The sequence below is a fragment of the Rhinatrema bivittatum genome, chromosome 6 (genome assembly GCF_901001135.1).
Source record: "Rhinatrema bivittatum chromosome 6, aRhiBiv1.1, whole genome shotgun sequence".
Classification (NCBI taxonomy): Eukaryota; Metazoa; Chordata; class Amphibia; order Gymnophiona; family Rhinatrematidae; genus Rhinatrema; species Rhinatrema bivittatum.
Window position 1 is genome coordinate 206260903 of NC_042620.1, and position 26994 is coordinate 206287896.

General features: G+C 45.8%; 1 protein-coding gene across 3 annotated transcripts in view; it reads right to left on the minus strand.

Annotated features, from left to right (window-relative positions):
• Positions 1 to 26994, minus strand: part of TRA2B (transformer 2 beta homolog) — a 98449-nt gene that overhangs the window by 21948 nt on the left and 49507 nt on the right. For all 3 annotated transcript variants that reach the window (XM_029606481.1, XM_029606484.1, XM_029606482.1), the window contains 2 exons: positions 18329 to 18517; positions 6070 to 6185 (listed from right to left, as the gene is read on the minus strand). In XM_029606481.1, coding sequence (XP_029462341.1) covers positions 6070 to 6185; positions 18329 to 18517 — 305 coding nt within the window. The remainder of the gene's footprint in view (positions 1 to 6069; positions 6186 to 18328; positions 18518 to 26994) is intronic.

Consider the following 26994-nt stretch of genomic DNA (forward strand, 5'->3'; position numbering starts at 1 on the left):
GAAAGCATTGTCCTTTTTGGGAACCACGAACTAAACAGAATAATGGTCTGACCCATGTTCCTCTGGCGGGACTGGCAGTTTGGTCCAGAGGTCGAGGAGCCTATCGAGGGTATGATGCACAATCTGTTCCTTCTGCAGTGTTCCACAAAGCGAGAAGAGGAAACTGTCTTAGGGGTCGAGCAAATTCTAAAACGTAACCGTGTTTTAGAGTATCCAGTACCCATTGATCCGAAGTGATCTTGTCTCACTCCTCGTAAAACAGGGAGACGCATCCCCCCATCCTGGGAACCAGGTCGGCGACCCTTCATTGGGCGGATTTTGTAGCGGGGCTCTGAGAGGAACCCTCCCGGGAGGGTCTGCGTCCCCAAAAGGACTGGGACCAAGCTTGGGACCTTGAGGCCGAAATCGCCTTTGTCCGCGAAATCGATTTCTTGAAGCAAAAGATCGGGAAGTCCTTAGCTGATCCTCAGGGAGCTTATGCACCCCATTCTCTCCCAGGGATTTGATGATCTAGTCCAAATCCTCGCCAAACAGAAACTTGCCTTTAAAGGGGAGAGAACCCAATCTAGACTTGGAAGAAGAGTCCGCTGACGAATTCCGAAGCCACTGTAGGCGCCGAGCCGAGACTACGGAAACCATCGAACATGCCAGGACTCGCAAGAGACCATACAGCGCATCTGTTCCATAGGCTATCACCGCCTCAAGGCGCTACGCTTGGTGGGCTTTGTCTGGTGGGAGGTCCCGAGCACCAAGCAGCTGTTGGACCCATCTCAAACTTGCCCTCTGCATGAGGGAACTGCACACTGCCGCCCGGACTCCCAAGGCAGACACCTCAAAGACCCGTTTGAGGGAGACTTCCAACTTGCGATCCTGGAGGTCTTTTAAGGCGGCTCCACCAGTGACCGGTATGATAGTCCTCTTCGTGACAGCAGTCACCGAAGAATCCACCTTCGGCACTTTAAGGAGCTCCAGGACATCCTCGGGAGAGGATAGAACTTGTTCATGGCTCTCCCAATTGTTGACCGGACTCCAGGGCATCCCATTCCTTGGATAACAGCTGTAGGAGCCTTGGATGAAGAGGAAACATCTTCGCTGGCGGGCACAACCCCGCTAGTACCGAATTTCCCTTACAAGCTCCGGAACTGTCTCCTGAAGGCGCCTCAATATCCAACTCGGAAAGGACATGGGGGATAAGGTGCTCCTGCTCCTCCCTCTGAAAGAGGCGCAAAACTCTGGGATCATACCCTTCCAGCTGCGCGCTTGAAGCGGAATCATCTTGATCTGGATCCACCGTGGAGGAATTCTGTGGGCCAGAGTGGGGTACTACCCGGACCTGGGAAGTCCCCTCGGGGGCTCCAACATCCACCCAACTTGCCTTGGGGGGGGGGGGCTCAGAGGAGAGCTATACCGTTGACTCTATCATGCTAAATATGCATTGTGCATAAGAAGCACAAAATCCGTAGTAAAAGCTGGTGGGGGAGGGGGCCCCGAGGGAGGCACAGCCGGAACGGGCCCCGGGACTACCCCCCCTCGGCGGGGGAGTCCGCCAGGGTCAATACGGGAGGAACAGGGGAAGAATCCCCATGCGGGCTGCCATTTAGCTGCGATCCAGCAGCATCTTTCGAATTCAAAATGGCCACAATTCCCGTACTCTGCTGGATCGGGGTCAAACCCCCGACAGTCGTGGCACATGAGGCCTGTCGATCCGCTGCTCTCCAGGGGCCCTCCCTACCGGGAAGACAGAGAGCAAATCCCTTTACGGGAGAGCCACATCCCAGGCTCCCCACAGGCGGAGCATGGCATGGGGTCGAGCAACGAGGCGGACTCGCGATCGCACTCCCCCGAAACCGGGCAGGACCAGGTAAGACTGGATACCCTCCGCTCCTAAACACGAGCCACAACCGCCTGTAATGAAAATGAATAAGGACTGGCTGAGGAAAGCCGCGTCTCAGCCAGCACTGCCCCAAGGCAAAAACTTCTCAGGGCAGCCGGTTGCAGTGCAGGGTGAGAGGCTAGACCACTAGCTTACACCCCCGCGAGCCAGGACTCTGCTAGCAATACCTACCTGAACCTAAAAACAGGAGAAGCTGCAAACTTTCTTCCTCTCCGGGACTTTCAGAGAATTATTATTGCCCAATAGACCAGAAAGTAAAAGTAGTAGGGAAACAAGCTTCCCTCAAAGTACTTTACAAATTTCTATTTATTATAATTTTTTTTTTAATACATGATCCTTTCAAAGGGATAAGGAAATGAGGGAAAAATGTGGATCCAAACCCTTCCCCAAAAATTCCAACCCTCAAATTTCAATAGTTGTTAAAGCGGGACCGCAGGTTCTGCCTTCTTTCATCTGCTGGAGACAGAAGAATACTGAAGGGAGACAAGTGTGACTGCAAGTTTTTCCCTCTGTCTCCATCTGCTGGACGGGAGGCATAAACCACGGTCTGGACTGATCCAGGTACGTACAGGGAACAAAAAATTAAATTCAAACTAAATAAAAAATATAACTAAAGACTGCAGATGTGCATCTATACCACCCACTGGAGTCCGAGAAATACTGAGTGACTGCAGGTGGCACTCTCGTTATGTAGCAGTGCCCAAAGTTCTAATTGTTCTGACTCCACCTGCTGGTAGGGATACACAACCCATTTTTCTGGACTGATCTGGGTATGTTCAGGAACTTGTAATTACAGCAAACTAAAACCTAGATTCACCAAGCTGTGATGTTTTATCATAAGAGTTGGGGATGGTATCACCTCAATAGTGGGCCCCTCTCCGAAAACACATTGTGGCAGTATAGTGCAGTGTTTTGTCTCAAGGCAAACACACCACGGCATCAGATCTTTAAGCATACCGGCCCCCAATCTGCAGGACCTCCGTCACCTAAGGATCAATGCCTAAAAAAAAAAAGTGCCCAAAAAAGAAAAAAGGTGGATGGGGAGGATGTGTCAAAGCCGACCTCCCTGCTAAGCCACCACAAAGTGGCCCTAACCACCAAAAGTAAATAAAATATAGTAGTCTCACAAGAATGGTGCCCCGCAAAACCTCAAAATGTTGAAAAGGATCCCACAATGGGGCTCGGAGCAAACCCCAGTTCATGCCATTTTTCAAAATGGCACCAATCTGACCTTGCCCCAGTCACTGGATTTCAGCCATATGGTGAACCTTGTCCCAGTCATGTGAATGGGGCAAGGTCAGATCAGGACCATTTTGAAAAATGGCACAGACTGGGGCTAATGGGTGCCCTAGGCCCTACTGTGGGATCCTTTAAACATTGAGGTTTGGGAGTGTGGAAGAGTGGTTCGGGGCATGGGAACCAATTGATGCCAACATTTTGATACATTTGGGTAGTGGTGGTGGGAGGTGGGAGGGAAGGGACCATGTCAGCCTCATTTCTATTAAAAGGGGAGTATTTGTTTCATGCAGACATGACTTGGGGGGGGGGGGGGGGGGCTAGTGTCACACCACTATTTTTTTTTCTCTTTTCACTTTTGGTGGTTGGGACCCCTTTTGAGTGGTTGCCCCAGCTTTGACCCCTGCTCAATGTTTTCGATGCTGGTATTTATTTTATTTTTTAATGGAATGGCCCTTGCGAAGTTGACTATCCAACCGAGGCTCTGAAGTTGATCCACCACTACCCGAACCGCCTGCTTGCACAAGGCCTCCGACTTCGCTCGGATGAGCCAATCGTCGAGGTAGGGATGGACCAAAATCCCGTGACGGCGGAGGAATGCCGCCACCATGACCAGAACCTTGGTGAAAACTCTGGGGGCAGTCGCTAACCCGAATGGAAGGGCACAGAACTGAAAATGATCCCCCAGCACCGTGAACCTCAGGAACCTCTGGTGCTGCTCTTTGATTCCAATGTGAAGATACGCCTCCATCAGATCCAAAGAAGCTAAATATTCTCCCTTGTGGACAGCCGCAATAACAGACCTCAGCGTTTCCATGCGAAACAGTGGCACGCGCAACGCCCTGTTGACCTGTTTCAAATCCAGGATCCGTCTGAATGTGCCTTCCTTCTTTGGAACCACGAAGTAAATGGAATATCGGCCCGTCCGACGTTCCGCAGACGGCACCGGAATTACCGCCCCTAGGGCCCGCAGACGATTCAACGTCTGTGCGATTACTGTTTCTCCAGAGGCCCGCAAGGCGACACCAGAAACATATCCCGGAGCGGACAAGCAAAATCCAACGTGTAACCGCGATCTATGACGTCTAGGACCCACTGATCCGAAGTTATCTTGACCCATTCCTCCTGAAATAGGGACAACCGACCCCCCATGCGAGGAAGGGAGGAATGGGCCCGTGCGCCTTTATTGGGAAGCTTTGTTGGGGGTAAAGTTCTGAGAAGAGCCCAATCTCTGAGGCCGCCTGCCACGAAAGGAAGGAGTCCAAGACTGCGACCTCGAAACCTGTGGCTTTTGGGGAAAGGAACCACCCCTTCCCATGAGGAACCTACGTTGGCCCCTAAACCGGCCTCTGGAACTACTGAACGATCGTGGCTGCCGGTACTTGTCCTCTGGTAACTTATAAACCTTGTTATCCCCCAAGTCCTTGATGAGCTGGTCCAACTCATCTCCAAATAGCGACTTCCCCCTGAAGGGGAAGGAACCCAAATGAGGAAGCATCCGCCGCCCAGCGCCGCAACCAAAGTAGCCTCCTGGCTGAGACAGCAGCCGACATAGTGCTAGCGGAGGTCCGCAGGAGATCATATAAGGCATCCGCTGTGTAGGCGACCGCAGCCTCCACGCAGTTAGCCTGCTCCGCTTCAGCCGGTGGAAGCTCCTGGGCCGTAAGTAACTGCTGGACCCAGCGGAGAGTGGCCCTCTGCACCAGGCTGCTACACACCGCCGCCCGGACCCCTAACGCCGCGACCTAAAAAATGCGCTTCAATACGACCTCCAACTTCCGATCCTTCAGCACTATGCCCCCGGTCACGGGAATGGTAGTATGCTTTATCATGGCCGTGACTGCGGAATCCACTTTGGGAATTTTAAGAAGGTCCAAGGACTCAGGCGGTAGGGGATACAACTTATCCATAGCCCTACTGACTCAAGGAAGCTTCTGGCAATTCCCATTCCTTGGAAACAATCTGAAATAGCTAAGGGTGAAAAGGAAAATTCTGTGGGGGATCTCGAAGACCCGCCAACGTTACATCCCCCAGGGAAGTGTCAGATACTTGACTGGGTGCCGGGAGCTCCAGCTCTCGCAAAACATGGGAGATCAGATAATTGAGCTCGTCCTTACCAAAAATTCGAAGGACCTGGGGATCATCCCCTTCCACAGCAGTCTGACCGTCCAAATCACCCCCACCCCCCCCCCCCCACAACTGGCATCAGGAAGAGCAGGAGTGGAATCCAGATTCAGAGTTGCTGGAACCCCCGCGGATGGGGATATCCATTCCCCGCTTTTACCTGGTCCGGGACTGTCCTGGGCAATTTAGGAGGAGAAGGCCCGGGAATCTCCGAACTCTCCTGAGCTTCGGAGTAAGCCTTGTGCATCAGAAGCACAAATTGAGGAGAAAACGGCGCCGACCTCTTCAGCGCGGCTCCCGCGCGGGATGGGGGGCGGGGGTGTTAGTCTATATCCGGCGATTCCTGCAGGCTTAAGTCCTTTAAATCTAACATGCTCCCGAGTATCCAATCTTAGATTACCATTTCGGAAAGAGGTGGTAACTTATTGCGGCTCACAACTTTCTAAATCACCCACAATAAGTTAACATCAAATTGCCTATTAATAAACTGCTTTGCATAGATTTGCAACATTCATGCCTGTAAATCGCAATCAAAGCAGCTCATTGTAATAGGGGAGGGAATCTGGACAGGGCCATACAGATTATGTATATTGCACAATATCACCTTGAATGGGCTATAACACATGATAAACAGGATACATCATACAATATACACAGTTTAATGTGCATTACAGCTTTATCATGACTTAATGCATCTATCTCCCAGTAAGACAGCTAAGTTAGTCAGATAAGTGTATCCAGCTAACTTAGCTATCCTGATTTTTTTTTTTAAATCTCTGCTCACATCAATCCTCTATCCTTAGGAATGGACTTACTAAGTAGGTCGTCCCATGTAGATTCCTGGTGTAGGAGTATGAGGTCTTTTTGTAATGGAAAAATCAACACGAATCCTCCGTCCATCAAGTTCCATGCCATTAGCACGCTCTTTAGCCTTTCAAAAAAAATTAAATCAAGTATTAAAGTTCTGTGGGATCTAGTTGATGCATCATATTTACATTTGCTAAATAAGAACCAATTCAGGATGACTAGAGAGATTGGGCCAAAAAAATGTAAATAAAGTAGTAAGAAATTGACAAACTGCAAGGAGAGGAACCATTCCTTTATTAAAATTCTCAATGCAGTATTAATGTACACAAAAACTAAACAAAGTTGCTCTAGTTCTAAAGACCATAGGACTTTGTGGGGAAGGCATCAAAATCACCAGGCTTTCAGGTCCCCTTCACCACAGACTGGCTCCCTAAAAATTGATCCCCATTTAACAAAAACAAACATCTTAACAGAAAACCTGTTGTAGTTGCAGAAATGATCTGATCAGTTGAACACCAAAATATTACACTACTTTTTGTGAAGGAAGCTTAGTGTGCCAAGTTTGTGTGCATTCTAGTAGTTTATGGATGTAGGACAGACCTAAGTGAATTGTGCTATTTTCATTGTCAGGAGCAAGGATGCTCCCTGCCCCAGGTAAGAACTGAAATTAAAATGACTGCCATAGATTATCATTACCACCAACTAGACAATCTTTTGTACACTGAGAATGTAGTGTTTTCTACAGCTCCCAAAAAGAGACTCCTATAATGTAAATGGAGACAAGAATGCTGTGTGCATAGTTAGGTAATATGACAAGCAAATTTGCACAATGTCAGTCATAAAAGGAGAAATTTAATCTACCTGACCATTTCCTTTCCTTGAATCCTGCCATATCCATTCTAAACAAGTGGGTTATAATTCTCTGCCAGCAAACAGGGAGAAAACAAGGTCCATGACATTCACAGTACATGAACTGAGGTAACAGTAAACCCTGTCAGCATACCTCTCTCAAAAGCTAATCAAATGATCAGAACAGCAAATGAGTAATAACTTTCATAATTAACATTTCAGAAATAGGAGCTATCAAGACCTTCACTTATCTTCCTTCTCTTTGGAATGGGAAGACTTGAAGGAGGAAAGGACTAACAGGTTTTTCTTCCTTATGCTATCCCAGCAAACAGCCAGCTTTAATTTCCATACTGCTGCCAGGTAAGATTGAACTAGGAGGGTTCTGGACTGGTATGGCAGGATTCAAGGAAAGGAAATCAGGTAAGAGAAAATGTATCCTTTATCTTTCCATTCCAATTCAGATAAGCAAAAGGTAAACCAGCTGGGAGGAGCTCAGCAAAAGACTGCAAAAAAGACAACCAAGCTGTCACCTTGCAAATAACCTCTAGAAACACCATCCTAAAATTAGCCCAGGAAGCTGCCTGTGCTCTCACCAAATGCTCACTCAGTCTTTCTAGAATTAGTTGCCAATGGTCAATATACGCTATGCCAATAGCTTCCTTAATGCATCTAGCTTAGAATCCACCTCGCCCTTATGAGACCTGCATAACAAGACAAAACTGTCTTTCCAACTTACAAACAGAAATGATCTCTAGGCTCTCTCTCTCTCAAAATGACTCTATGTGCATTCAAGTTATGTAGACATTCTCACCCTTACATTCTTGTGATTAAACATCGGTAAGGAAACAGTGGTTAAGGTGAAAGCTTGAGACCACCTTAAGCAAGGAGAGGAGCATGAAAGGAATTACTTTTCTCTGAAAATCAACAAGTACAGATCCCTGTAAGACAGGGCCTGTAACTGAATGACTTGCTGAATAGATTGCCACCAAAAATATAGTCTTCAAGGATAAATCATTAAGTTGTCTGATAGGCTCAAATGGAGCACCAGGTTGAGAATCCAGAAGGGATCATTGGATAAAATGAGGTCTAATGGAGAAATTACTTACCAGTTAATTTCGTTTTCCTTAGTGTATACAGAGGGACTCAGGACAAATGGCTTATGGTCCCATGCCAGCAGATGAAGACAGTTAGATTTCAAAACTGTCATCCTAGATACACTCCTGCAGTGACCTCAGCCCTTCAGTATTCTCTTCAAAAGCCACTATGGACATGTTATTGAAAAACCAATTTAAAATGATTAAAAACAGATAACCATAACTGTACTCAACTAACTCAACTGAACCCCAGCAAGAATACAGATGCCCTGATCTAGGGACTGGATGATAGCTTACATGTAATCTCTTGGAATTGATATCCACTCCATGGGCGAATCCTTGGCACCATTATTGGACAGTATGCTGAGGCCATCTGTCTACACTAAGGAAAACTAAAATCAGGTAAGAAATTTTTCCATTTCCTAGCATGTAGCCAGATGAACTCAGGATCAATGGGATGTACAAAAGCTACTCCTGATCAGGGTGGGAGGCTGCCCACAGTGGAATGAGCTTTAACCTGAGAGGGTAATTGCTTCCCTGACTCCACAAAGGCTCTCATGACAACCATAACCCAGTGAACTATGGGAGCCCGCAAAGTTGGTTCGCCCTGCTTCCTTCCCCTGAAGGACAAACAGGTGGTCTATCTTTCGAACCGGTTCTGAAACTTCCAGATACAGTATCAAAAGTCTGACATTCAAATGATGCAAGCAGCAGTATTTTTCCGCCTCCATGTGCTTATCTAGGGATGACAATGAAATGGACTGATTCAAATGAAACTCCACTACTACCTTGGGCAAGAAGCATGGAATGGCACGAAGTTGTAACGCTCCTGGGTCATCCGAAGGAACGATTCCTGACACGACAATGCCTGTAGTTCTGAGATGCAACATGCCGAGCATATAGCCACCAGGAACACCAATTTCAAGGTTAATGAATGCAAGGAAAGAATGCGCAGCGGCTGAAAGGAGGGCCCTGCCAAAAATTCTAATACTAGATTAAGATTCCATATGGGAATCGCCACCGTAGGGGTGGCCAGAGGTGCTTCACCCCTTTCAGAAAATGGGCCACATCCGGATGAGCCAACAAGTGGGTTTCGTTCACCTCACCCCTGAAACAGGAGAGCGCTGCTACCTGGACCTTCAAGGAGTTAAGGGTCAAACCTTTATTCAAGCCATCCTGCAAAAATTCCAGAATTAGTAGGATTTTGAAAGACCAAGGGGAGACATGGCGTTCCTTGCATCAAGCCTCAAATACTCTCCAGACCCACACATATGCTAGGGATGTAGAGCGTTTCCAAGTGTGGAGTGTGATGTCGCAGAATATAGTTTCATCAGGTGAGCCCTCTCAAGGACCAGACTAAGACAAATGAGTCAGATCCTCATGAAGGACTAGTCCCTGCTTTAGCAGGCAAGACGGTGGGGTGTGTGTCTCCAAATATCCACAAACCATGGACACCTGGACCAATCTAGAGCTACTAGTAGGACTAATCTCCTGTGGTACTCGCTTCTGCCCAGCAGGGGCCATGGAGGGAAGGTGTATAACAACTCTTCTGTCCAGGTCTATGAGTGTGTCGATCCCCAGGGACCACTGATCTCTTCTGTGACTATAACGGAATCTTCGCATTGTGAGATGCATCCAGCAGGTCAATGGATGGGAGACCCCAATAATCTACTATGAGCTGAAAGGCTTTGGCTGACAACACCCACTCTCCTGAATCCAGACTCTCCCTGCTTAGAAAGTCTGCTCCATCTTTTCCTGCAATGTGAGAGGCTGAGATCATTTTTAGATGTAATTCCACCCATTCCATAAGGAGCACACTCTCCTGTGACACTTGCTGGCTCTTTGTTCCACCCTGGCAGTTTATGTAGGCGACCATTGTTGCGTTGTCCGATATGACATGGACAGCTTGACCCTGGAGTCTGTGGCTGAATTGTAGACACGCCAATCTGACTGCCTGGGCTTCCAGGCGGTTGATGTTCCAGAGGGCCTCTTCATTGGTCCAACGTCCCTGGGTCATCAGTTCCTGAGTCAGCTCCCCAGTCCCGGATGCTCACTTGTTAGGACCAGCCAGTTCAGAGAGGACAGGGGTACACCACTGCTCAGATGAGCTTCCTGTAGCCACCACTGGTGCAGAGAGCATACCCCATCCCCAATCGGTAAGTGGAGGCAAATCAAATATTAACCTACAGGCTCTAATGAGACTGTAGTGAGCGTTGACGTGGTCACGTGTGCCCTCGCCCATGGCACTGCTTCCAGGGTTGCTGCCAGCAAACCAAGAACTTAGAGATAGCACAATAACTCTCAACAGTGTGGAGCTATCAACTAACAACTCCTTATTCCTATAAAAAAATCCATTGATGAAACATACAAAGATACTTCCATGATTCTTGACGCACTAAAACAACTCCTTTCAAATTTAAAACTAATAATCAATATTGATAAAACTGAATTATCATGAACAAAAAACCCAACTTAATTCCACCACCTCAATTCACCACTAACAATCAAATCAACTTTATTTCCCCTGTCAATCACGCCAGAAATCTTGGAATTATCATGGATAGGAACCTATACTACAATATACACATAACTAAAATCAAAGAAGGATATCATAAGCTCCTAGTTCTCAGACGTTTAAAACCTTTTTTTTTTTTTAATTCAATGGACTTCAGAATCGTCCTGCAACTTATAATTTTTTCAACAATAGACTATTGTAATTCTCTTCTGATTGGCCTTCCATCAACAAGCAAACCTCTGCAGATTCTTCAGAATTCAGCAGCTAGAATTTTAACAGGACCAAAAAAATATGTTTACATCACCCCAATACTAATATCGCTTCATTGGCTTCCTATTAAATCTTGACTAGATTATAAGATCTTGATCATCACTCACAAATTAATACATGCTGATCATCATAAAAACATACTGGTTTAAAAATCACTCCACAAATTACCAGAACAAATCTTCGATCTAACACTTCTTGTCTAAAAATTCCTCCCATTAAAGATGCTCGACTATCAACTACTAGAAACAGAGCATTCTCCATTGCTTCCCCCAAAAAATGGAACTCTCTACCGCCTTATTTAAGAACTCAATCTAACATCAAAATGTTCAGGAAGGACCTAAAAACTTTCCTCTTCCATACAGTTTACATCAATGATCATCCTTAACAATCCATCTACAATCAATTCAACCATTCAAACCCAAACAAGAAAAAAACAGTAACTACAACTGGCATCAACCTTAAGTATTACAATTTCAGAAATTTAATATGAAGCCCTCCTTTAAGATGAATTAATACTATTTTTGTTACTTTCCTTTTTACATCTTTCCCTTCTCCTCCTCTTTCACCCCACCATCCTCCTATACCTATCATTTCACTATTGTTGTTTTCTTCTTTTGCAACTATGTATAATTTATCTGATTGTTTACAACCCAACCGAGTCCCTGAAGCAAGGAGGTCACCCTGTTGGTCACCTGGAGACTCTCTTCCACGGACTTAGCCCGGATCAACCAGTTGTCCAAGTACGGGTGCACCAGGATTCCCTAGCCCACTGGAGGGCTGCTCAACCCGCTCAGATGCCCACCTCCCTTTACAGCAACGGATTGGGAACGACATCAGTACAGTGCGCCGAGCAAGGAGACTGGAGGAAGTCTTACAGAAACCCCTCCAATGTATCTGAACGGGAAATTCCCCCTCCCCCCATTACCTAGGCTCAGCGCTTACCGGCTGAGTACAAAGACGGTCTCTAGCTGTGGTGGGAGAGGGCTTTGGCAGTCACCACTGCACCCACTGCCTCAGCAGCAAAGTCCACCCCAGGAATCGGCTACCAGACCAAGGCACACCGCTGAGGATCTCTGAAATCGCTTCAGGAATTCTCAACTGGGGAGGGATCTTTAGGTATCACCGCAGGAGAATGAAACTCAATCTTTCTCCAATTTAAAGGAAAATTAGATTCTTACCTGATAATTTTCATTCCTGTAGTACCACGGATCAGTCCAGACTCCTGGGTTTTGCCCTTCCTCTAGCAGATGGAGACAGAGCAGTTATCAAAACAAACTCCGCCTGTAAATAGGCTGGTGGCACCTACAGTCCCGGCAGTATTACTCAATGTCAAAGCAGAATGGAACTGTCAAAACTATCATAACTATAATAAAAGAAACAAACCGGTCCACAGAACCCTCCTGGGACCTGAACCTTGAAAACCACTTGAGGGCAAAAAATTGAAAATCTCTGCCAATCTGAAATAACGAAATACATAAGAACCGAGCAGACTCTCCCTTTCTTCCATGTCTGACGGGCGGGATTCTGGACTGATCCATGGTACTACAGGAACGAAAATTATCAGGTAAGAAACTAATTTTTCTTTCCCTGTACGTACTCTGATCAGTCCAGACTCCTGGGATGTACCAGAGCTTTCTTACCTGGTATGGGATCCGGAGAGGCCCACTGGAAGCACTCCCTCTCCAAATCCTTCTGAAACTGGAGCCTGGACATCCAATCTGTAATGTCTCGCAAAAGTATGCAGGGATTTCCACATAGCCGCTCTGCAAATCTCCTGTGGTGATACCATCTGACACTCTGCCCAAGACGCCGCTTGTGAACGAATGGGAACGCAGACCCGTAGGAAGGGATCTACCACAAAAGGAGATAAGTCGACCTAATAGCCCCTTTAGCCAACGAGCTACAGTAGCTTTGGATGCCTGCTGTCCTCATTTAAGACCTCTCCACAGCACAAAAAGATGGTCAGTCACATGAAACTCATTGGTGACCTCAAGGTAACGCAGCAAGGCTCTGCTAACATCGAGCTTCCGCAAGCCGCTAGCCAAAAGGTCCGGTTTGACTCCGTGAAGGCCGGCAGCTCCACCGGTTGGTTAACATGAAAGGAGGAAATCACTTTCGGCAAGAAAGATGGACCCATTCTTAAAGAAATAACCGAATTCGAAATCCACAAAAAAAGGTTCCCTACAGGAAAGCACCTGGCCTTCTGATACCCTACAAGCAGATGTAATGGCCACCAGAAAAATCACCTTTAAGGAAAGATCTTTTAGAGTCGATCTCTTCAAAGGCGCCAAGCAAAGAGCAGTGAGGACTAAATTCAGACTCCACAACAGATAAGGATGCCGAATTGGAGGATGCAAGTGTTTTGTTCCCTAAGGAAACAAACTACATCCGGATGTGCTGCTAACGCTACACCCTGAATGGAGACATGCAAACCACCAAGTGCCACGACCTGCACTCTGAAGGAACTACATGACAAACCCTTAGAAAGACTGGATTGTAGAAATCACAGAATATCAGACACAGAGGCCCGGGTAGGCGCGACCTCTCGGTCAAACACCAAGACTCAAAACTTTCCATACTCTAACATATGTGAGATTGGTAGAAGTCTTATGTGATCGCAGTAGCATAGCTACTACGGCTGGAGAATAGCCTTTGTGACTTAACCTCTGCCTTTCAAAAGCCATCGACGTCCTCCAAACAAACAGGCCCTTGATGTAGCAGGTTTGGGAGAACTGAAAACTGCAGCGAACCTTCCACTGCGAGATTGAGAAGGTCTGAAAACCAGGGACATCTCGGCCATTCTGGAACTATCAGAATGACCTCCATTGGATAGATCTCTATCCACCTGAGCACTTTGCCAATTAATGGCCAAGGCGGGAAGATGTAAAGCAGACCTCAGTGGGCCAAGGCAGCACTAGGGTATCTAACCCTTCTGCTCCTGTCTCTGCGACGAGCGTAGAACCGTGGTGCTTTGGCATTCCGAAAAGTTGCCATTAGGTCCATGCTCGGTGTGCCCAAAGCATTGCAGATGAGTTGAAAAGCGGTCTCTGCCAGCGCCCACTCAGGGATCTAGGCGATGCCGACTGAGAAAGTCTGCCTGCACATTATCCACACCAGCGATGTGAGACGCTGCTATGCTTACCAAGTTTTGTTCTACCCAGCTGATCAATTGGCGAGCTTCCATCGCCACCTGTTGACTTCTGGTTCCTCCTTGGCGATTGATGTACGCCACCATGGTCGCATTGTCTGAGAGAATTCTGACCGACTTGCCCTGGAGAAGAGGATGAAAAGCAACGCCGACCATATCGCCCTGGTTTCCAGTCGATCGACCAGAGCGATTCGACAGGAGACCAAAGACTTTGCACCTATTTCCCCTCGGCATACCACTCCCCAACCAGAGAGACTGGCATCCGTGGTGACCAGTATCCAGTCGGGCACCTCCAGGGGAACTCCTTGGGTTAAATTGTCCGTCACCAACCACCAATCGAGACTGGATCGCACTGCCTCCAAAGTGGCAAAGGTAGATGAAAAAGCTCGGAGAGTGGGTTCCATCGGGAAAGCAAGGCGGACTGTAAAGGCCTCATATGAGCAAAGACCCAGGGTACCAGTTCTAATGTTGAAGTCATTGACCTGAGAACCTGTAAATAATCTGACTGAGTAGGTGCTTTAGCATTAAACCTTTTACTTGGACTTGCAGCTTGGAAATGCGTTCCACTGTAAGAAAAACTCTGCCCTATTGAGTGTCGAATAGATCACCCAGTCTGTTCTTGGCGAGATTGACCACCCAGCCCAGCGATTGCAGGAGCTGAAGAACTCTCTGAATTACCTCCTGGGCAAGTGCTTTTGATTTCGCACAAGTCAGCCAATAATCCAAGTAAGGATGCACCAGTAACCCCTCCCTTCAGAGATGGGCTGCCACCACCACCACCTTTGTGAATGTCCTGGGCGCTGTGGCCAGACCAAAGGGCAGAGCCCAAAACTGAAAATGCTGATCCAGTACTGAAAACCGAAGAACCCTCTGATGGTCTGACCGAATGCCTATATGAAGATATGCTTCCGTGAGGTTTAAGGATGCTAGAAACTCTCCCTTGCGCATGAAGGCAACGACCGGAGTGTCTCCATGCGAAACCGGGTAACTGAGACATCTGTTTACACTCTTCAGATCCAGAATGGGTTGAAAGGATCCTTCTTTTTTTGGTACTATGAAGTAAATGGAGTAACGGCCTTTCCTTCTTGCCTCTAGAGGCATTGAGACGATGGCCCCTAGTTGCAGAAGTCGGTGCAAAGCATACTGCACCGCTCTTCGCTTGGTTTCATAACCGCAGTGAGAAATTAGAAATTGGTCCCGAGGACGCCATGCAAAACCTAAAGCATAGCCTTCTCTTATCACTTTGAGGACCCAGTGGTCTGTCGTTACTTTGGTCCATTCCTCGAAAAACAGGAACAGTCTGCCTCCTATCTCCAACACAGAGCAATGGACCTGCGCCCCTTCATTGTGATGATTTTGCAATGGAAGCAGACAGTTACCAGGCCTGCCAAAATCGGTGGCCCCAAAAGGACTGGGACCAGGTCTGTTACCTATTAGGTGCTTGCCGAAAAGGGGCCTTGGGTGCTCTTAGATGGGCAAAATCTTCGATTCCCTCTGAATCTGGCCCGAGAGGAAAAGGAGCCTCTGGATTTCGGTCTATCCTCCAGTAACCGATGAATCTTATTCTCCCCCAGAGATTGGATCATATCTTCTAGGTCCTTACCGAAAAGTAGTTTGCCTTTGAAGGGCAAGGACCCAAGCTGTGACTTGGAGGATACATCTGCCGACCAGTTTCTCAACCAGAGGAGCCTACGAGCTGAGACAGCTGAAATCATGAATCTGGCCAATGTGTGCAAGAGATCATGTAGTGCATCCGCAGTGTACGCCACCGAAACTTCTAGACGATCTGCCTGGGCTGCCTCTTCATCTGATAAGGCGGCGTTAGCTTGCAACTGCTGAACCTAGCGGAGACCAACTCGTAAGGCGAAATTGCTGTAAATAGCTGCACGTACTTCCAGTGCAGAAATCTCAAAAATCCTTTTAAGTTGCACTTCACACTTCCTGTCTTGCAGGTCCTTGAGTGCTGTAGCTCCCGTAACCGGGATAGTGGTCTTCTTGGTAACAGCGGACACTGCCGCATCTACCTTGGGTACTCGAAGCAGCTCTAAAGCCTCCTCTGGCAGAGCATATAGCTTGTCCATGGCCTTACTTTCAAACCCAGATCCGGGGTATCCCATTCCCGGAAAAGCAAATCTGTAGCCGAGAAATGAAAATGAAAAGAAGCAGCAGGGCCTCAGACCCAGCAAAACCGGATCCATAGCAACCAGTTTAGATTCCTCTGGGGGAACTTCAATACCCAGTTCAGCTAAAATCGAAGGAATAAGGGGACCCAACTCCTCCGTTCTAAAAAGGTGCACCACCTTAGGGTCATCCCCTTCCGCAGCATGCATTCCACGCATTGCAGCTTGGTGCTGTAAATCAGGGACTACATCCACCCCCTGTGGGGGGCGTGGGCTGGAGGTCTGGGTCATCTGGATCAGTTTCCTGACTAGAAGTATCTGGGAAACCTCTGAGCGGAGACTCGAGGCTATCCTCCTGAAAGATTGAAAAAGGGTCCCCGTTCCCACGCTGAATGGGAACTGATCAGCCTCAGAGTGAATTGCAGCAGACGTCCCAACCAGGACCTGGGCAGACCGTTTACTAGTTTTGCTTTTTTTTTTTTTTTTTACAGCTTCCGACGACCCCTCCCCCCCGGGATACAAGCAGAGCAAAGATCCCACCTGGAGAGACGCACACGTGAAAACCTACACGCACAAACGGATGAACGCGGCATTGCATTGTGACAGAAAAATTAAACAAAATTCAACAAATTAACAAAATAGTGAAGAAATAGAAAAAAAACTTAAAAGCAACTACTGCGTTGAGACAGGGAGTGATGGAGAGAGCCAGCGCGGGAGCAAAAACGAAAGCAATTTTTTTTTTTAAAATTATAAAACTTGTCCGGCAGTGGTCCAAGGTGTTGATCCCTTCGGGTGGAGTGAACCGGGTTCCCGGTGTTGTACCCAAGCTAAGATAAGTGGGGCCCTAGACCCTGTGAAGCAGCTGCCTCACACCAGCGGGAGATGGTTCTCTCAGAACCAAATATCCCCTTGGGAGGCTTCCGACCACTCAATTTTTTTTTTTTTAAATAAAGCTTAAATAAGCCAGAAACAAAAGACAAAAAAAGTCCCCTAAACTAACTAAACACAAGAAAACCCAAGTAAGCACACAGCCAAGACTGTAGGTTTTGCACATCCACCATCTGCCGGAGACAGAGGAATACTGCTGGATTGTAGGTGGCACCAGCCTATTTATAGGCGGAGTTTGTTTTGATAACTGTCTCCATCTGTTTGGGGGGGGGGGGGGGGGGGCGCAAAACCCAGGAGTCTGGACTGATCCAGGTATGTACAGGGAAAGGCAAACTTTTCTCTTCTAAAGAGTACAGCGATCCTGATAGGGAAAGCTCACCCACATCTGCTAGGTGACAGAGATACTGGAGGGAAGAGGTCAATGCAGGGAGTGTATCTAAGGTGATATCAGTTTTGAAACTTGATTCCGTCTCTGCTAGCAGGGGAGCATATAACCCGCTGCTCCTGAGTGCATCTGGCTACACACTAGGAAATATCTCTTTATAGAAAGGGTAGTTTACATATGGAACAGCTTCCCTGTGGAAGTGGATATGATGGCAGTATCAAACAGAGAGGATGGGAATATAAAGCTTAACAGGACATATGGACGCGCAGATTGGAATGGCCATATAGTATTTATCTGCCATCTACTTGATACAAAGCCTATTTATGCTACCATTGTATACCCCATGCGTCATAGATTATGTTCAATAAGACTTTAAACTAAATGGAAAGCATGAAATTTAAATGTTCAAAAACTGTGGTCTGACTAATATATTCTACTCAATAGGTTTCCATTTTTCAATATGTAGTTCTTGTCTATTTCACCAGCCCTCATAAGATACAAATTTATAACCGCTCACTTCAAACAGTTTGAGACATCAATTCTAAAATTCTTTTCTGGGGATATCAAATTTATGGACTGGATTACTAAGATTTTTTTCCCCACTGACCAATAAAGGAGGGAAAGGGGGAATAAAAACTGTTTTTACCAGGGTAAGTGAATGTGTTCAAAACAAGATTATGCCATTATGTTATTTTGCATTACTCCATAGTTTTTCACACAGATTCATGCTGGTCTAAATTAAATAATCCTTATCGAGGTTTTTGGGTTTTTTTTCAGATTTTTTGGATGTGTCAAATAGGGGGTTTGATCTGTTACAATTTAAAATCTCACCACTTTTCTCCAAAATGATAAATCTGTACTAAAAGTAGAAGAGATTACCACCAATCATAACTAGATAACATACTTTTTTCTTCTGTCAAGGTGTCAACTAGCTGTGGTTAACATGACTGCACAGCAATAAAGAACGTCATCTTTCAGCGCCAAAGCCTTTAACTCACCTCTTTTGAATCATCGACGTTTTCAAAATACACAAAAGCAAATCCTCTTGAACGTCTGGACTGCTGGTCATACACAATGGAAACATCAGCAAGGGGTCCATACTTTGAGAATACTTCTCTTAGATCCCTTTCTGTGGTATACAGACTTAAGCCAAACACACCAAGACAACAGTTTGGATCAGGATTTGCCTGTTGAAAAATAAAAAAGTTTGGGTAAATATTCCAGCTTCCTATAGATATTGCCCCAAATGTTCATCTAATATTTACTTGACTGATCTGATGGCATGAAACATCTTATAGTTTTATAAATTTGAGGGACTTACTGTATTAGGCTACAAAATGTATATTTTACATCTTGTATATTTTAATTTTATTTGTGGAAATATTCTTAGCTATTATCAAGATTAGTTACTTTAGTTAGTTTGAATTTATCTTTATTTACAACCTTGCTTTGCATGTTAAATGATACTGTGTTTGTCGAAGTGTAAGTCACCTAGACCTATGGATTGTGCGACCGATAATTATTTTTTTATTTTTAATTAAATATCCCTTGCTTTATCATTGGAGCATACCAATTTTTATCATACTCCTATCATGCAGGAAAAGTAGTTCTATTAAGAATAAAAACAGTTGGAATTTATTTTTTTTAAGTGTTGCCATTTGTGCTCTGGTATAAAACACACACATTGGAGACCAATGTGAGCAGAAACTTAAATCTAAGTTTCAAAAAAATATACTGCAATTGCAAACTAGTAAAACAATCCCAAGATCAATAATCACTGTGATGAATAGGTGTGCAAAACCCACTAATACTCCCTTCCCCAAAAAGCTAAGCATCTTACCTGTTAATAGGTGTTCTCAAATAAGAAAAATTAGCCACAAGTGGATGACACTGCATCAACAGTCAGTCTACCAGAGAATTCTGATTAAAGATTTCTGGGCATATACATGATTTCCCCATGTACATGCCATCTTTCGGAATCTCTCCCTCACTCTTAAATAATAGCTAACAACTTCATAATCAGCGTAGGGTGGGACCGTGTGGCTAATTATCTATTTGTTTTATGTAGATTCTGCTTACTGGCACTTCAAAAGCAGATTATGTTCAGGTACTGTAAATGTTTCACGTGTCACAAATAAGCAACTGCTTTCTCTCACGACAAGCAAGATCAATAGGGCACAAAAGTGGGAATCCCAACACATGGGGGGAAAAAAAAAAAGAGAAAAGATGGCCAATAGGCAGAAAAAAACCAAGACTTGCCACCAAATGTATTTTGCCATGGAAAACAACCCTCAACATAATAGGCCCAGGATTTTCCCCCTCAGAGACCCTGGAGGACAGACTGATCAAACCTACTGAATCAGGAGTGTTAACAGTAATTGGAAATAAATACAAACAACTCCAGGCTGCAGTTCTGCAGATCTACTCAAGAGGTCAATTTTAGAGCCATGGTTGTGTCGGTAGACAAACATTAAGAGCCTTGATGGGCCCATAAGCCAGGCCTACTTGGACAAAGTAGATGCAATCGGCTAGCCAAAAAGAAATTGTTTGGTTACAGCAATCCTAGATTATGGTATTAGTAAGAAAGTTGATTGACTAGTACACTCCAAATAGCTCTCCGAAACAGGGTCCATTTCAGGGGACAGTTAGTTGCTCTTTTCCCAAAATAAACTGTAAACGTGAGAAACTGGGGGGGGGGGGGGGGGGAAGGAAAACGTTTGCAAGACAGTCAAAACAGTAGTCTACCACCACCTTAGGTTTAAACTTGCAGCAATACCCTGTTATGTTGAAACCTTGTGTAATATAAATAAAGTCACGAGGGCCTGGAGCTCACAGACATTGTGCAGAAGTGCCTGCCACCAAAAATATGATCTTCCAGGTACTTGAGCTCAAATGTTCCAAAGGGCTTTCACAAGCTGAATGAATACCATACTGAGAACCCAAAACTAGGGATGTGCATTCGTTGGCTTTTTAGTCCATTCGTTTCCACTCGTGACTGGAATTTATGTGCACAAAACTGTTGGCATGCAAGCATGTGGGCACCCACCTAAAAGAGCGCATACTATCAGTTTTGTGTGCACATCTTCTGATCGCGAGATATGTGCACATGGCCGAAAAGAGTGGCCCAATGAATGCACATCCCTACCTAATGCATCAAGTGGTTTGATGGAAGACTTCTAATGGAATCCCATATGAAACAGATACCTAGGGACGTGAATAGTTTTTCTGACAATTTGAAATATCGTATGATACTTCAAAATTCGTCAGGTTTTGGAGCCCCCCCCCCCCCCCCCCCGAAACCAATAGGAAAACCCCACGAATGGTTCGTATGGTTTTATCATAGTTTTGGGGGTAGGGGAGAAAGGGAACACATCCAAACCCCCCCAAACTCACCCGACCCTTTAAATATAATTCTTTAGAATTCCCCCACCCCCCCATTCGAGTACCTGGTGGTCCAGCGGGGTCCCAGGAGCTATCTCCTGCTCTTGGGCCGATGGCCCTTTGCACCTACCATGTGACAGGGGCTATCGTGCTATTGGTCGGCCCCTGTCACATGGTAGGAGCAATGGACAGCCGGCACCATCTTTAAACATGGCGCAGGCCATCCATTGCTCCTACCATGTGACAGGGGCCGGCCAATGGCACGATAGCCCCTGTCACATTGTAGGGGCAAAGGGCCATCGGCGCCATTTTGTTTACTGGCAGTCAAAGCCCGAGAGCAGGAGATCGCTCCTGGGAACCCCGCTGGATCACCAGGTATTTTAAGTTGGGGGGGGGGGGGGGGGGGGGGGTAATCAGTCGGGAGGGACGCTGGACCAACAGGTACTTAAAGGAAGGTTTGGGGAGGATTCTAAAGAATTTCGATTTTAAGGGTCGGGGTGAGTTTTTCGGCTCTGGCGCAGCTGATTAAAATGCTATGAATCGCAGGAACAAAAATTTCCCATGTGTGCGATTCCGATTTTGGCTACGATTCCGGACCCAAATCACATCCCTACTGTATATAGTGAGGTGACAACTAGTAAAATGGCAGCAACAGCTACTTATGCTATTATGGTGTACTCCAATAGGGTTGGTCTTTGCTTTAGTCCAGGCAAAGGTAGAATTTACTCTAGCAGTTTTTGTGTGGCGCACAAGAAGAATGTAGGGCCTTGTTCTCACACCAAATGGTAAACCACATCCATGTCAATCCATAAAATTAACATAAATGCTATACTGGGTCCTACCAAAGTCCAGAGAGCCCAGCATTGTCTCAGACAGCAACCAACACCTGTTGCAAGTAGATTTCTTCTTGTTTACTCTTAGGGATAAGGTATGTACTTTTCCTCCAGAAACTTGTCCAAAACACTTAAACCCCATTATACTAACTCACTTAACCACATCCTCTGGCAACAGATTACACAGCCTAATTGTAGAAAGTACTTTTTTACTCTGCACACAATTTGTTTAAAATTCGCTGGTTGTTTCATGGCATGGTTACCCGCTCAATTATTTATTAAAATATTTATATGGCGCATTGTCTGCTGTTCTAAGAGGCACACAGTAAAACAAACAGAATAAAACAAAAATAAACGAGTAACAGTGAACATCAAAAGGAGGAGAATCATGAGAGGCCATAAAACATGCAAATTCATAATTATATAGGTAAACATGCCAACCAAAAAAACAAAAAGTAAAACAAGACAACGAAAGCCACTTATGATCATAAGCACCATTAGTAATAAGGGAAAGATATGGATTAGAAAAAGGCATGATTACAGAGGTAGATTTTTAAATTCTTAAAAGATTTAAGACAGGCTTCCTTCTGTTTTTATGAACTTCAATTATATCGCCTCTTGGCCAACTCTTTTCAAGCTGAAAAGCCCTAACATGCATATAGCCTCATCAAAAGGGAGACATTCCATTCATTTATATTTGCTGCCTTCCTTTGGACATTCATTGCAAGGAACAGGAAAGCCCCATAAAGCAAAGTTGCTTACCTTGTAATAGGTGTTATCCCAGGACAGCAGGATGTAGTCCTCACATGTGGGTGACATCATTGATGGAGCCCTATTGTGGAAAACTTTGTCAAAGTTTCTAGAAACTTTTGACTGGCAATCTGAGCATGCCCAGCATGCCATGATATTCTCTGCCACAGGGGTCTCCCTTCAGTCTCGTATGTAGCAATAAGCGTTAGCAAAAATAAAATAAAACGTATCTGATCCAACTCCGCGGGGTGGCAGGTGGGTTTCGTAAGGACTACATCCTGCTGTCCTGGGATAACACCTATTACAAGGTAAGCAATTTTGCTTTATCCCAGGACAAGCAGGATGCTAGTCCTCACATGTAGGTGTTTAGCAAGCTATAGGCAGAGTCATTTTGTAGTGAAGCAACATTGCAGTATTGTTGGTAAAAATGAGGCAGCCAAAAAGCACAGCAGGTTGGATGTAGAAGGAGTCGGCATTATACTGGAAACAAGTTCTTTAAGACAGATTGCCGTAGGCTGAATCTTGTCATCCTCCTTTGTCCAAACAGTAATGAGCTGCGAAGATGTGAAGAGAACTCCATGTTGCTGCTTTACATATGTCAAGAATTGACACTGAACGATAGTGTGCTACTGAGGTTGACATTGCTCTTACTGAATGCGCCTTTACTCGCCCTTGGAGAGGAAGGCCTGCTTTTTCATAGCAAAACTGTATGCAATCTGCTAGCCAGTTGGAGAGGGTATGGTTACCCACTGCTTTACCCAGTTTGTTTGGATCAAAAGAAACAAGAGTTGAATGGATTTCCTGTGGACTGCAGTACGGTCTAAGTAATATGCTAGCGCACGCTTACAGTCCAAGGTTTGTAAGGCCTGTTCTCCTTGGTGAGAATGAGGCCTTGGAAAGAATGTGGGTAAAACTATGGATTGGTTAAAATGGAATTCTGTAACTACCTTGGGGAGGAATTTTGGATGTGTACGGAGAACCACTCTCATGTAGGAATTTTGTATAGGGTGAGTGCGTGACAAGTGCTTGTAACTCACTAACCCTTCTAGCTGATGTAATGGCTATAAGGAAGATAGTCTTCCATGTGAGAAATTTAGGATCACAGGAAGTCATGGGTTCAAAAGGAGAACGCATGAGTTAAGACCAAATTCAGGTCCCATTCTGTGACTGGTGGCCGAATTGGTGGTTTAATGAGAATTAAACCTCTCATAAACCTACTAACAAGAGGTTGCATGGATATTGGTGCATCTCCCATCTTATTATGGTAAGCTGAGATTGCACTTAGGTGACAGATGAAGTCTGGAGACCAGAGTCTGAAAGATGGCATAAATAGTCCAGCAGGGAAGTTGTGGGGCAGGAGAAAGGGTCAATACTCTTTTGCATGCACCAAAAAGTAAACTTTTTCCATTTCGAAGAATAATTCTTTCGTGTTGAAGGTTTACGTGAAGCTATAAGCACTTGAGATACATTGGTTGAAAGATTGAGTGGTTGTAAAATCAAGCTTTCAACATCCAGGCTGTCAGGGATAGGGATTGAAGGTTGGGATGGCACAACCGACCCTGATCCTGAGTTATGAGAGTGGGAGCTACACCCAGGCGAATTGGTTCTCTGATCGAGAGGTCTAGAAGCATGGTTTCCCATACTTGTCGAGGCCAATACGGGGCTATGAGTATCATGGACCCCTTGTCCTGTTGTAGCTGCACTAGTGTTTTGGTTATGAGCGGTATCTGAGGATATGCGTATAGAAGGCCTGAGTTCCAAGGGCGAGCAAAGGCATCCTTGGCTGGCTGGTGTTTGTCTGTGCAAAGTGCAGAACTTGTCCACTGTGATTCAGGTGTGATGCAAAGAGGTCTATTGTTGGATGTCCTCAACGCTGAAATATCCTGGTCGCTACTAAGGGATCCAGGGACCACTCGTGTGGTTGGAACTGACGACAGAGTTGATCTGCCACTACGTTGTGAATGCCTGCCAGATAAGTGGCCCGGAGAAACATTGAGTGTGTTGGGCCCAGCCCCAAATCTGTGCAGCTTCTTGACAAAGGAGATATGAGCCCGTACCTCCCTGTTTGTTGATGTACCACATGGCTATTGTGTAGTCTGTTTGTATCAGAAAAGTCTTGTGTGAAAGGCAGTCCTTGAATGCATGCAGCACAAACGTATAGCTCGAAGTTCCAGGAAATTAATTTGAAATGTCGCTTCGAGTTTCGTCCAAGTACCGTGGGTCTGGAGATTGTCTATGTGAGCTCCCCAGTCCAGGGTGGACGCATCTGTAGTTAAAGTTATCTGTGGGACTGGTTGTTGGAAGGGCAGGCCCTTGCGCAAGTTGTCCTTGTTCGCCCAAAGTAGGAGATGAACGCAGCTGGTGGGTTATTTGAATTAGAGAGGACAGTGGTTGAATGGCTTGGATCCATTGTGTTATTCTCATGGCTAGTCTTGCCATAGGAGTGGCGAACTGTTGAGGCAATGTGGCCTAGTAAAGTTAGAAACTGATGAGCTGTTGCTTGTTTCTTTGAGTGTAGCGAGTTTGCCAATAGGGAAAGTGTAGCTGCCCGATCCTCGGGTAGAAAGGCTTTTGAAAGTATGGTGTTCAATTCTGCTCCTATGAATTGAAGCAGGTGAGACGGAATGAGATTGGACTTTTGATAATTGATGAGAAAGCCCATGGAGTGAAGTACAGTAATTGTTCGACTGAGAGAAGCCAGAGCTCCTTGTTGAGATTGACTTCTGATGAGCCAGTCGTCCAGATAAGGGAAGACGTGGACACTTTCCTTGTGTAAGTGTGCTGCTATTACTGCCAGGCATTTTGTGAATACTCTGGGAGCTGAGGCAAGTCCGATGGTAGTACTCTGTACTGGAAATGCTGATGACCCACCAGGAAGCGCAGATACTTGCGATAAGGAGGGAAGATTGGAATGTGAGCGTAAGCGTCTTGTAGGTCCAAAGAATAAAGCCAATCTCCTGTTTGAAGAAGTGGAAGCATGGTGCCTAGAGAAACCATCCTGAACTACTTCTTCAGAAATTTGAGATTTCTGAGGTCTAGGATGGGTCATAGACCTCCGGTTTTCTTTGGAATGAGGAAATAACAGGAGTAGAATCCTCTGCCCTTCTGAGTCCGGGGCACCAGTTCTACAGCTCTGGCTCTCAGAAGGGTGGATAATTCTGCTGGTAGATGAATGGGATTTTCGTTTAGTGAGAGAGGTTTTGGAGGAGAATCTCTTGGAATTGAGACAAAATTGAGTTTGTAACCGAGATATTGAGAGCACCCATTGGTCATTTATTTAACAGCTTTTCTATACCAACATTAAAGTACACATCATGTCTGTTTACATAACAAAAGGTGGAAAATTACAAATAACAGGGATGGGGGAGGGGACAACTGAAAGAAGATTCAAAAAACAGCGAACCTGGCAAACTAAATGAAGGAGAGAAGCAGGATAGAGGTAACATGATTAACAAGTCTGGGAAGTATACAAGTTATACAAGAGTATTTGATTTACAAAAATTTACAAATGGAACTGTTAAGATTACTTGGTTTAGAAGGTTGGATTACACTGATTAAGTAGGGTTTAGCAGGGTTAGAAAATTATTAGATTGAGAAGGCTGGCGAAGGGGGGAGGGGGGGGGGCAAGGCAGTGATGTCAAAAAAGAGTTAATCCGGAAAGGCCTGGTGAAAAAGCCAGGTCTTTAGCAGTTTTCGGAATTTATATGGGCATTGCTCCAGGCGAAGGTAGGGAGGAAGAGAGTTCCAAAGGGTGGGGCCTGCAATGGAGAGGGCATGGGTCCTTGTTGCTGAGAGACGGGCTTTCTTGAGTGAGGGGACTTGTAGGGTGCACTTTAGGTTTGTTCTGGTGGGGCGGGCGGATTGAGCAGGTTGGAGAGATTCATTGAGCCATAGGGAGTTATGATTGTAGATAGTTTTATGTATGATGGTGATGGTTTTGAACAGGATATTTGTACCCAATGGTTGTAAAAGGAGGAAATGGCCTCCTACTGGTAGATCCGGTTGTGGAGATGGCTTTGGTCTCTGGTGATGGCCTCAAAAGCCTGCAGCCGGTCCCGTCTGTGGTGGAGGTTGAGGCCTTAGCAACTCTAGGTTGCCTGGGCTGAGATCTTTGCTGCGGACGAGAAGATCTGCCCCTTGATGCTGGAGGGTAATAACGCCTCTGCCTGTAGAAAGGTCTTCGAGATTCCTTCTTAGGAGGGCGGCAAGATGATGATGCAGCAGAATCTTGCTGAACTGACAAGTTGACGCAAGGTTTCTGTATGTTCTTTCAACTGGGCCACAGCATCCTGCACCTTTGAGCCAAAGAGGTTGTCCCCTACGCATGGCAAATCGACCAGTTTTTCCTGGACCTCAGGCCTGAGGTCCGAGGCATTCAACCATGCCCAGCGACGTGCACTTATTCCTGAGGCTGCTACTCTGGAAGCAGTTTCAAAATTGTCGTAAGCGGCTCGGACTTCGTGCTTACCAGCTTCAAGCTCTTTGTGTATTATGGCTTGAGCTGCTTCTTGGTACTGCTGTGGTGAAGAATTTGAGAGATCTTGCATCTGTTTCCACAGATTCCTCTGGTATTGCGTCATATATAGCCGATATGACGCAATCCTTAATTGAGCATGGCTCCCTGATAGACTTTCCTGCCCAAGGAATCCAGGAATCTGTGATCCTTTCCAGGAGTGGAGGAATGAGGTCTTATTCTCTTA